At 44.9% G+C, this 12,375-nt stretch overlaps 1 protein-coding gene across 3 annotated transcripts in view; it reads left to right on the top strand.

Moving 5' to 3' along the window:
- SLC5A9 (solute carrier family 5 member 9) overlaps positions 1–12,375 on the top strand; it is a 70,319-nt gene that overhangs the window by 36,094 nt on the left and 21,850 nt on the right. For 2 of the 3 annotated variants that reach the window (XM_075935943.2, XM_025186312.3), the window contains exons 11-13: positions 15–165; positions 2,425–2,593; positions 4,515–4,730. In XM_075935943.2, the coding sequence (XP_075792058.2) occupies positions 15–165; positions 2,425–2,593; positions 4,515–4,730 (536 nt within the window). Of the gene's footprint in view, positions 1–14; positions 166–2,424; positions 2,594–4,514; positions 4,731–10,412; positions 10,692–12,375 lie in introns of those variants that run through there. The other variant, XM_075935944.2, reaches the window with a different exon arrangement.

Consider the following 12,375-nt stretch of genomic DNA (forward strand, 5'->3'; position numbering starts at 1 on the left):
TGTTCGTTTCCCAGGACTCCGGGGCTTGATGATCGCCGTGATGATGGCAGCCCTGATGAGTTCCCTCACCTCGATTTTCAACAGCAGCAGCACGCTCTTCGCCATAGATATCTGGCAACGGCTCCGCAAGAAAGCCACGGAGCAGGAGCTCATGATTGTTGGCAGGTCCTCTCACTTCCTTATGGCTTCACTGAGCATTTTAAGCTGACACCATTTTCTGTTGTTTCTGTTTTGACGGCAGGTCTTAAACTCTCCAAAATATCCTAATGGCTACACCAAAAGTCAGAGACTGCAAGGTCAGAAGGAATCGTTGCCATTAGAGCCATTTTCACCCATTGGCAGAGTATGCAGCTGTGTGGGGCACCTGAAAATTTGGGGCACCACTGGGTCTTAATGCCCATCCACCCAGTTCTTCCTACCCCTGTTCTGTGGCTCTGCTTCCTCCAGAGAGGATCTAGTTAGCTTCAAAGTGAAAAAGCCTGCCAGAGCTATCAGCAGAACACTGAACCTGTGAAAGAGCCATTGGAGTGGTAACGAAGAGGCATTTGCCAACCCCAGGTCTAGACTGTCAGTCTCTGAATTCACCATATTAGGATCTTCATTTAAAATTCACTTTAAAACTACAGGCAGTCCCTGGGTCACATGGATCCAACTTACATCGGATCCCTACTTACAAACAGGGTGAGGCAACCCCGCACTAGCTGCTTCCCCACAGCAGACCAGGGAGACGTGAAGCTAGCGCCCCCCCCCCCAGCAGACCAGGGAGACGCGAAGCTAGCGGCCCCCCCCCCCAGCAGACCAGGGAGACGCGAAGCTAGCGCCCCCCCCTCCCAGCAGACCAGGGAGACGCGAAGCTAGTGCCCCCCCCCCCAGCAGACCAGGGAGACGCGAAGCTAGCGCCCCCCCCTCCCAGCAGACCAGGGAGACGCAAAGCTAGCGCCCCCCCCCCCCCCCAGCAGACCAGGGAGACACGGAGCAGCTTTTCTCAGCAGACACCTCAGCTTGAGAATAAAGGACTGAGGGAAGTGAGGTGTGGGAGAATAAAACTGAGCTCTGGAGAAATGTTTGGCTAGAGTTTCCCCTACAATATGTACCAGTTCTGACTTACATACAAATTCAACTTAAGAACAAACCTACAGTCCCTATCTTGTACGTAACCCGGGGACTGCCTGTATTTCATTAGCGTGTTGCTGAAATTTATAAAATCACATCTCTAAAAAAATCATCGTCCTGCCCACTCCAACTGCCATCGGGCACAGGGGCACCAATCGAATAGTACTACGTAGGACCCCATAAATCCAAAGGGCAGTCCTGATTGTGGTCATCCAATCTGACTCCTGTACAACACAAGTCAGAGAACTGCCCTGAATCAAATCTCGTTTGAACTAGAGCATAACGTTTAGTGGGAGGGGGGAAATGGGCGGAAAGGAACATGCCTAGGACATGTTAATAAAAAAAAACTTAAAATCTGAGCCGAGTTGTTTTTCCCAACTTTACTTGGAGTAGATTCAGTTATATAGACAGGCTCAACTTGCCACAGATCTGGAGAGATCATTTCTTCTGTGTTCTCTAAATCTGTAAGAGGTTCCTTTCCTAAACATAATCCAAAGTGAAATCATGGCCCCCTCTAATGGCAGATTCCAGTACTGCATTACACCAAGACTGTAAAACCTTCCCGCTAAGACTGTTCACAATATTCTAGCCTTTTTGCTGAGGTCACCCATATTAAGAAAGCTTCAGAGCACCCATGTGAGTTAGGTGAAGGACAGAGGGGGCTGGAAGCATCAGCTAAGAGCACACAGGAGGCCAATTCAAGGCAGAGAAGGAAGAGGGTATTGTGTGCCGCTGAGCTTCTGTGGGAATGTAAGTAGGAGGCAGTGACAAAGCTGGAATTTGGGGGAGGTGCCAGAGTTAACACCTCCACTCTTCTGAAATGTGGCTGTGGCATTTTATGACCACAAGGTGTCATCTAAGAGACAATGCCTCATCCAAGAGACAACGCCTCCCGCAGAAGAGTTCCCACTGCAATGTGTAGGGCTAGTGGGGCAGTAATGATTCAGCCAGCCCCAAGGGTGCCCTTCCCAGAACCACCAGCACCACATCTTGCCACGCTCTGGTTCTCCTTGCAGCTCTCCTATTCAGGTCCTGACAAGGCCTCCCTAGCTTGATCTGTGCATTCTGACCAGATCTCCGCCCAGGGTTGTTTGCCTGCCAGCCCCCAGAGGTGAATGAAAGGTGTGTCCTGCTTCCAGTTACAAGGAGAAACCTGTCCTAGATTTTGCCTCAGATGAGGACTTCAGTCATGATGGTTTCCCTTGGAAGTCATTGCAAAAGCAAGGATGTATGTCTTGCTTGAGTGCGTTTCCGGGTGGATTCTGAAGCACACAGAGCTAATACCCTTTGTTCCAATCTCTGGTCTTCCAGGGTGTTTGTTCTCATCCTTGTCGTCGTCAGTATTCTCTGGATTCCCATCATTCAGACGTCCAACAGCGGTCAGCTCTTTGACTACATTCAGTCCATAACCAGCTACCTAGCCCCACCAATTACTGCCCTCTTCATCCTGGCTATCTTCTGCAAGAGGATCAATGAGCCCGTAAGTGAGGAATCAGTGACTGGGCCAGTAGGGGTAACGGCACCGCCTCACTGGGATGGGGGGAGGTGTTTGTGTGAATTCTTTGCAAACATTGTTGCATACCAGTAATTGGAAACATTAGAAATCAGAGAAATTAGAACTCATTCCAGTTGTTTGGGCTTACCAATACAATGATTTTAGACAGGAAATCTCACAGGACGTGATGGTTGAGGGATGGGACTGGTCTATAGACCCTTTCATCGCTAGGTCACCTGTTCAGACTCAGCCCAGCAAAGATGTGACCATCACAAAGTGGCTTAGTGACCTGAGTTAGCAGGCCATAGCCCTGTTTCAGTTGGATGGGTATCCCCCTTACAGAAGCCACCACAACAGGGGCTAGGTCTGCATTAGACCCGAAAGGTCAGCTTAAGTTACACAGCTCCAGCTACGTACATAACATAGCTGGAGTCGGCTTGGAGCCGTCTTCACAGTGGGATGTTGACGGAAGCAAATACTCCCATCGGCTTCCATTACTCTTCACTACTGCAAGGAGTACTGGCACTGACTGGAGGACACCCTCAGCGTTTGATTTAGCGGGTCTTAACTAGACCCGCTAAATCAAACACCAGAAGATTGATCTCCAGTACATAAGTATAGATGTGGCCTGAGGCTAATTGTCAGCCTCAGCAAGAGGGGCCATGGAAACTGAACTGGCTTCATATTCCTAGAGAAGGCAGTCTGTGAGAAGCAAACTTGCATTTCCACTGTCTGTGCTGTGACTATTCTATGAACAGAGAGAGCCTTCAGCCCATATCTTCATAGGGCCTCAGGTTCCTAGCTCCCATAACTTTGAGGAGCTTACTTTAGTCTCTAGGAGACAGATCCTTGCCCTAGCTCCATTAAAGTCTATCCATCCAGCATCTTTCACTAGTTTGAATTCATGTATAAAACACCTACAGTGTTTGGCTTCCCTCCAGTCCAGTAGGAAGAGGGGGAAACCAGATTTGTACCATTGCCCTGTGTTTCTCTGTGCCTTCTTCTTTCCACACAAGAGAGGAGCATCATGGGGTTGCTTAATCCTACTGTTTCAAAACTTCCACTGGGGTCTGGTTCTGCTCCTGACACAAGCTCAGCCTTTGAGGCAGGAGAAACCCCAAAAGGGATTTCCGACCGTATTTCAGAACCTAGCTCACAGCCCCAATTATTTCTGTCACGTCAGAACTTTTCACTAGAACCCTGGAAAACAAAGTGGTAGTGAAAATGAAAATCCCGTTCCCCTTTCCGGTAGCAACCCCATATGAAGCTCAAACCATCTTTCTAACCTTTCCATTGGTTTTGTAGCTCCTCCTTTATGATGTGGCCAGAAACAAATTTCTCCCTCATGCAAGGACTGCAGATTCTTTCAAAGGCTTTTACCCCTGTTTCTGAAGCAGGTGGGATGGCCACTGTCTGAGACACACAGTTGGACTAACAGGTACCAGTCCTGCAATGAGTGGAACATCAACAGAACTTGGTGTCCACACAGAACCTCACTGAAATCAATGGAAGGCCCTTAGCTCGGTTGGGTCTGATTGCAGTCATAAGGGGAAATGAGTGGCTTGCAAGTTTGTTGGGCAATTCAAGGTACCTGACATGAATGAATTCCCTTCCTTTGCTGTCCTGCTCTGTTGACTTTCAGGAGATAGAGCCATTCCTAGAAAGGGACTATAAAAAAAACTCACAAAGATGCTTCGTTCAATTAGGGCAACCAGGTAGCAACTGTGAAAAATTCAGGCAAAGTGGCCATATAAAATAATATGTCATTAATGTAATGTAATAGGTGTCTATACAAGACAAAGTCCCAAATATCGGGACTGTCCCTATAAAACTGGAACTGGTCATCAACTGACATTTTTAATGAGCCCTCATTTCCTCATACTTCTCTTCCATGTTTTCTTTGCAGGGTGCTTTCTGGGGCCTCATGTTCGGCTTGGTAGTAGGTGCCATTCGGATGATCATGGAGTTTTCCTATAAAGTGCCATCCTGTGGCGAGAAGGACCTAAGACCAGCTGTCCTAAAGGATGTGCATTACCTGTACTTTGCCCTCATTCTCTGCGTGCTCACAGGCATCATCATTACCCTAGTCAGTTTCTGCACTCCACCCATCCCAGAGGAAAAGGTAAGCAGCTCTGTGGTTCAAAGCTTTCCAGCCCCACTATAGTGGAGGGTCCAAGAGAACGCTATTGTCTCTCCTATTATGGAGTTCTCAGGGTCTATCACACACCTCTACAAAAGAGCATCTTTCCCAAATCTTTCCATTTTCCACAACTCGTAGGGTGCTCAAAATAAGATACGCAAAATAAGATACGCAATGTGTGCTATGCAAACTGCGTATCTTATTTCGAAATAGCGTATTTTGAAATTTGACACGTCTACACAACGCCAAATTTCGAAATAACGTGGAACAAAGGTTACAGGGATGCCAAAATAGCACGTCCACTATGCGAGACCTAACTCAAAATAGCGGGTGTGTTCAAAAGACGCGGGTTATCTATTTCGGGATACTTCCTGTATCCTGAAATTTCCCTGCTGTGTAGCTATACCCATAGGCTGTGTCTAGACTGGCATGATTTTCCAGAAATGCTTTTAATGGAAAAATTTTCCGTTAAAAGCATTTTCGGAAAAGAGCATCTAGATTGGCACGGACACTTTTCCGCAAAAGCACTTTTTGCGAAAAAGCGTCTGTGCCAATCTGGACCCGCTTTTGTGCAAAAAAGCCCCGATCGCCATTTTTGCAATTGGGCTTTTTTGCGGAAAACAAATCTCAGCTGTCTACACTGGCCCTTTTGAGCAAAAGTTTTGTGCAAAAGGAACTTTTGCCCGAACGGGAGCAGCATAGTATTTCCGCAAAAAGCACTGATTTCTTACAGTAGGAAGTCAGTGCTTTTGCGGAAATTCAAGTGGCCAGTGTAGACAGCTGGCAAGTTTTTCCGGAAAAGCAGCTGATTTTCCGGAAAAACTGGCCAGTCTAAACACAGCCATAGCATCAGCACTGCTTGTGGCTTAATGAAGTATTGACTAGCTGGCTTTATAGCTTAAATTGTAGCACCTCCTATACTAAGCTCCAGACATCCCAGGTTCAAACCTGCTCAGTGGTGGTTGTACAAGTTCCTGTGCTGTGCTTAGAGCCATGCAGACACCAGCATACAATCTGTCTGGGAGAGAAGGGAAAGAAATGGGGGGAAGGGAGCGAAATCATATTACAGTGTGTTGCTGAGAAGGACGTAAGTGGCTTTAATTGAAGCTGCTGCCCTATTTCAGCAAAGTCCCCATCAGTCTTGCAAGCAAACAAGATGAATATCTTCACAACACTGGCATAAGAGAAATAGCCTTCCAGCCCAATGTGATCTCAATTACATTTAACAAGGCAGCGTCTTGGTACAAAAGAAAGCAACTTTCCTTCACTTACTGTATTAAAACAAAACTGTGCATAAAGGTTAAGGTGACCGCTAAAAGACTAAGTAGTTTAGGGTTTGAGGATGTTTGGTTTGCTGAGCAGTTGCAATAAAAATTGAGGGCAGGAAGAGAACAAACAGTAATCAGGCAAAACTGTGTTCCATGAGTGTAATTTTTTAGAAAGACTTTCTGAATGGGGTATGGGCTACACAGATTCTCTGGGCCACATGGAGCCCCGATGCCTCCCCTCAGTGGAGTTACATGGGGTGAATGTGATCCCATGTGTAGGGGAGGAGGAGAGAACGACATTCCTAGATTCCAAGGCCAGAATGGACCACTGTGGTCATCGTATGACTATTTCCTAGAGCAGATCTTTCAGAAATGCATCCCAAAGCAGCAGTGATGGAGAATTTGCCCTTGGGTCAGGATACGGTCTTGTTCTTTTCTTCATGCCTCAGTGTAAATCGGACCAGAAGGTATGGAACTGTGCACCAGGAGCAAGCAAATCAATCCAATGGGGTCCGGGGGAACCTGACAGTCTGGGCCAGGAGCAGAGTAGAGGAAGAATGGAGGCAGGAGGGGCCATTTCCAGCTCGGGGGGGGGGTGGATAGAGGCACTAATTAACACACTAGAAGTAGAAGGGCGGCTATGGCAGTGCATGCGGCAGGAGGAGCTGACTGCCCAGGGCTCGGCTGGGATTGTACTTGGAGAGGCTAGGTCCTGCTGCCACGGCTACCCTTCCATTTTTAGCATGCTGTCTCCAGCAGACCGAGCACAGCCAGCCCCTCTCAGTCCCAATTCTTCCCTGCCCCTCTCTTCCTCCCCCCTTTGCTCTGGGGCACTTGGGGCAGAGCAGCTGTCTTCTTGTTGTGCCCCTGGCCAGCTACTCTGGCTGGTGCGTAAGGGACGGGAATGGCCGGGGCTCTTCCTTCATTGCCCCTCTAAACCTCTTTGTTTCCAGTGGGGATCGCTCTGTTCTCCCCATTGCAGGCGTATGGCACTTTGAGCCGGGCACTTAGCAGGGCCTTTGCATGGCTGAGTAAGGCTGCGACACTCAAGCCCTAATTCATCTCCACCCAACAGCCCCTGGATGGGGAATCCTCTACCCACTGCCTCCTCCGAGCCCATGACATGGCCATTGTGATGGGGCTGGAGGATGGAGTCCCTTGAGCTCGGCCAGGGCAGTCCAGCTGGGCGCCATTATCCGACCTGTCACGTGCCCTAGGTGGCAGTGCCCAGTGGCAGCCCTACACAGGGTGGACTGTTCCCCTACATTGTCCCACCCTGGTGCTGCCGGAGGGAGATGTTTCCTGTCTGTGGACTATGTGCTGAGACTGGGAAGGTGAGAGGAGGAGGCCTGGGAAGTGGCCATGGGGATGGTATTGCCTCTGCACGCGTCACTGAACCGACACCGCTGTCTGGACATAGGCAGGCCTGCCAACCGGGGGAGGTTAGTGATACAAAAGGGCCCCAAACCCCAGGCCCTTTAAATCTCTGGGGGAACCGCAGCTCTTTCTCGGAAGCCCAGAGGGCTACCAAACTTCAGCCCTGTCCCTTCTGCCCTTCCAGGGTTCAGAGTAGGAACCCCCTCCCCCACCTTGCCCACGGGCCCAGCCAGGCTGTTGGCCCCATTATAGATAGGCCACAGAGCAGTAATCCAAGGACAGTGACCTTGGGGTATTGCACCCTGGCTTCAGGGAGACAGGTTTAAATCACAGTGCTTTAAATCACTGACATTTTAATCATGATTGAAATCAGGAGGCAAGTAACTTTGATTTAAAGCACCCTGTTTAATTGTGTCTTTTGATACTTTTTAAGTTTGTTCCAAAAGAGTGATTTATTCTCACCAGTTGGTAGCCATTAAAACATTGATTTCCAGCTAAATATAGCCTTTACATGAAATGTGGGGCTTCTTTTCCATAAACGTTTGTAGGTTTGGTTCACCTTCCTGGTTATCTGATTAGTTGGGTAGCTTGATGTGTATTTATTTAGATTCTTAATTTTGACATTGTTAGAAAACGATGCATTTCTTATTAACTAGATGATAATCAATTTAATACTTGTGATTTGTGTGACACTCTATTTGAAGGCAAATTCAAATTCAGTTAAAATGCTCCAATAATAATAATAATAATAATAATAATAATAATTATTATTATTATTATTATTATTATTATTATTATTATTATTATTATTATTATTATTAATAATAATAATAATATTAATCATATCACTAACATTACTAATTACTTGTGTGATAAATCACACCATTAAACAATAATAGAATACAATGTATTTATGTTTTGGATGTTTTCCACATTTTCAAATATACTACATCTGACAAAAAGTGTAAAACACAAAAGTGTCAAGCAAATGCCTGTTCTCACTCTCTTGTCATAGTGTAAATTAGAAGAGGCAGCATTATCTCCTGTAAATGAAAATGAACTTGTTGGTTTTTTAGTGATTGGCTGAAGAAGAAGTAGGACTGAGTGAACTTGTAGGCTCTGAAGATTTACATTGTTTTGTTTTGAGTGAAGTTATATATGGAAAAAAAACTTTGTTTAAAAGTTGCACTTTCAGAACAGAGATTGCACAGCAGTACTTGTATAGTATTTTTATTTATTATTTTTGCAGTGCATTTGTAATAAAAGCCAACATACACTTTGACTTCAACTACACCATAATACAACAAGAACACAATATATATGAAAATGTAGAAAAACATCCAAAATATTTCATAAATTTCAATTGGTAGTCTATTGTTGAACAATGTGATTAAAATGATGAATAATTGTGATTAATTTTGCTAATCACAATTATTTTTGAAGCAACGCGCAGTCCTGAGGCACCATAAAGACTAACAAATATAATATATCATGAACTTCCATATGATATATTTGTTAGTTTCTAAGGTGCCACAGGACTGCTCATTATTTTTAAAATTATGGACTGACATGGCTACCCCTCTGAGAAATTATTTTTGAGTTAATTATGTGAGTTAACTGTGATTAATCAACCTCCCTAATTAGTTAATCATGTGAGTTAACTGTGATTAATTGACTAATAATAATAATAATTAATAATATAATGGCTATATAAGAAACATGTTTTTCAAAACATGTTTTGCATTTAACACTAATTGCTTTATTCAACAAAGGCAGCATTATCTGTAGTTAGTGAGTTGTACTGATTATTTTTCTCCATATCCTTTAAGGTTTTAGAACAAGCTGATCTTGTCCTTTTGTCCTTTCACACCATAGAATCATAGAACACTAGAACTGGAAGGTACCTCAAGAGGTCATCAAGTCCAGTCCCCTGCCCTCCCAGCAGGACCAAGCATCATCTAGATCATCCCTGATAGATGCCTATCTAACCTGCTCTTAAATATCTCCAGTGATGGAGGTTCCACAACTACCCTAAGCAATTTATTCCAGGGTACGTCTACATGGCATGACTATTTCAGGATACTGGAGAGTATCCTGAAATAGCTACCCCATGTCTACACAAGCCACCCATTATTTTGAAAAATTTTTCGAAATAACGGGCATGCTATTTTGCCATCTCAGTAAACTTCATTGCACGAGGGAGAAGGGATAACTCAAAATAGCACAGTGTTTTGAAATTTGGCGCCATGTAGATGCACCAAATTTCAAAATAAGATATTTTGAACTAGATTTGAAATAAGATATGCAATTTGCATAGTGCAAATTGTGTTTCTTATTTCACACTTAGGGTGCAGTGTAGATGCACCCCCAACCTACATCAACACTGTAGCCTTCTTGAGGAAAAGCTTATGCTAATGAAGCGCGGCATGGAATATTGCCACGCTTCATTTGCATAATTAGCAACCCCTCTTGTGCAAGAGCCGTTCTTCCTCATTTGTTCAGGAAGAATGGCTCTTGCGCAAGAGATGGGTTTTGCACAAAAAGGAGCCATCTACACAGCTCCTTTCTGAGCAAAAGCCTCTTGCTTAAAAGTAGCTGCTAATTACTTATGCAAATGAAGTGCGGTGATATTCCATGCTGCACTTCATTTGCATAAGCTTTTCCGCAAGAAGGCTACAGTGAAGATGTAGCCCCAGTGTTTAACCACCCTGACAGGTAGGAAGTTTTTCCTAATGTCCAACCTAAACCTTCTTTGCTGCAATTTAAGCTCATTGCTTCTTGTTCTATCCTCAGAGGCCAAGGAGCACAATTTTTCTCCCTCCTCCTTGTAACACTCTTGAAAACAGCTGTCATGTCCTCTCTCAGTCTTCTCTTTTCCAGACTAAACAAACCCTGTTTTTTTAGTTTTCTCTTATAGGTCATGTTTTCTAGACCTTTAATCATTTTTGTTGCTCTTCTGTTTTTATTCACTGATTGAAAGAGGCAAGTAGACTTTTCTGCTTTTGTATCTCCCAATTAGATTCATAACTTTGAATGACCTATGTTTCTAACGCTGAATGGCCGGAGCTAGTTGAATAAACCGAAATGAAGGAAATATTCTCTCTGTTCTTAGAGAAAAGGCTACTGCTGTCAAAAGCTGGTTTAGCACGTCATACTCTTGTTCCAGGTTCTTAGCCATTGATGTCCACCAGCTTAGTGATCTGACGTTCTTTAAAACTTGGCAGCAAATATATACCGCTCAATTCTATTTTTTTTTCATTTAATTTGAATTTGAAAAAATGACAACCTATGTTATGGCCTAAATTTATCACAAATCTATTAAAACATTTAATTTAAATAGGGTGGGGTTTTATTTTAAAAATAAACTTGTATTTGATTAAAAAAAAAGAATTTTAAAATTAGATTTAAAAAAAAATGAAACATTGACATTTATGCCCCATGCCTGCCTGGGTTTGAGCAGACGATTACTCAAACGAATTCATGATGAAACAGCTTCATAACTCTTTCCCGGCCTAAGCCAGCTCCCTGCTTATACACTGGGGCTGTGTCTACACTGGGCCACTTATTCTGGAAAATCAGCCGCTTTTCCGGAATAAGCTGCGAGCTGTCTACACTGGCCCTTGAATTTCCGGAAAAGCAATGATGCTCTACTGTACAAAATCAGCCACTATTCCGGAAAAACTATTCTGCTCCCAATCGGGCATAAGTCCTTTTTCCGGAACACTGTTCCGGAAAAGGACCAGTGTAGACAGCCCAGTAGTCTTTTCCGGAAAAAAGCCCCGATCACAAAAATGGCAATCGGCTCTCTTTTCCGGAAAAGCGCGTCTACATTGGCCACAGACGCTTTTCCGGAAAAAGGGCTTTTCCGGAAAAGCAGCCTGCCAATGTAGACGCTCCTTTTCCAGAAAAACTGAAAACAGAATAGTATTCCGTTTTAAGCATTTCCAGAAATTCATGCCAGTGTAGACACAGCCTGGGAGCCAGCAGGGCCTAGTGAATAGAGCTCTGATTGGGATTCAGGACCCCAGGGTTTTCATCCAGCTGCTGAAATTGGCTTGTTGGTTCCCTGGAGCAAGTCATGTTGCAGCTCCGTGCCTCAGTTTCCCCAACTGGGATACTGCTACTCAGCTCCTTGGCAAAATGCCTGGAGACCTAGTGATGAAAACTGCCAGCTAAGAACTAGGAAGCAGTATTATTTTGCCAAGTGAAATAAACAAGACCTGCCACCACAAAGCCTAAGAAAAGTACTGATGGGTCAGACGTTCAGCTGATATAGATTGTCATCATAGCGTCACTGACTTAAAATACTAAGACTTTGATGGCACTAGGCCAGTTTACATCAGTTATGGATATACTCAGTGCAGATAGCAATGCGTAGCAGGGAAAAACAGCGCTTTTATAGCTGCATCAGAGAGGGGCAGTTAATGTACCGAGCTCTAAATGAATTACAATCCAAGAACTGCCAGCAGTAGCATTTTTCCCTGCTGTTTTGGACCCTCTCCCATCCCTGTGGGTGATTGATGCTGTGCTGGGAAACAAATATGCAAAGAATTTGTTTGGTATGCTCAAGAGTTCATATGTCTTCATTGTAGGTAGTCCATATTGTGTCAGGCCGTCCTTGAAAACCTTGCAAAAGAGCTTACAATTAAATTGGAGACTGTGAAGCTGAAACACAACTGTCAGGTGCCAGATGGCGTTTTTGGAACAGAAGGATTTATTCTCACTTTGCCAAGTTCTCTCAAAGTCCCTTGGGCTGGGAGAGCAGGGGGAGGGGAAGGAGAGGGGGAAGAGAGAGGGGAAGGAAGTAGCACAATCGTGTGGCAACATGCTGCCAATGACAGGGCCACCCAGGCTGGTCTCCTGCTACGTTCCCAGGCCCCGTGCTTGTGTTGTGGTCTATGGCACGAGGAACGTCAATGGCTCTGCTCCAGGGAGTGAGACTGATACATGAGGTGGCAGGTTTGCCAAGGCGTTGCGCTCCT

The sequence above is a fragment of the Pelodiscus sinensis genome, chromosome 9, assembly GCF_052426305.1.
Source record: "Pelodiscus sinensis isolate ZL-2025 chromosome 9, ASM5242630v1, whole genome shotgun sequence".
Taxonomy (NCBI): Eukaryota; Metazoa; Chordata; order Testudines; family Trionychidae; genus Pelodiscus; species Pelodiscus sinensis.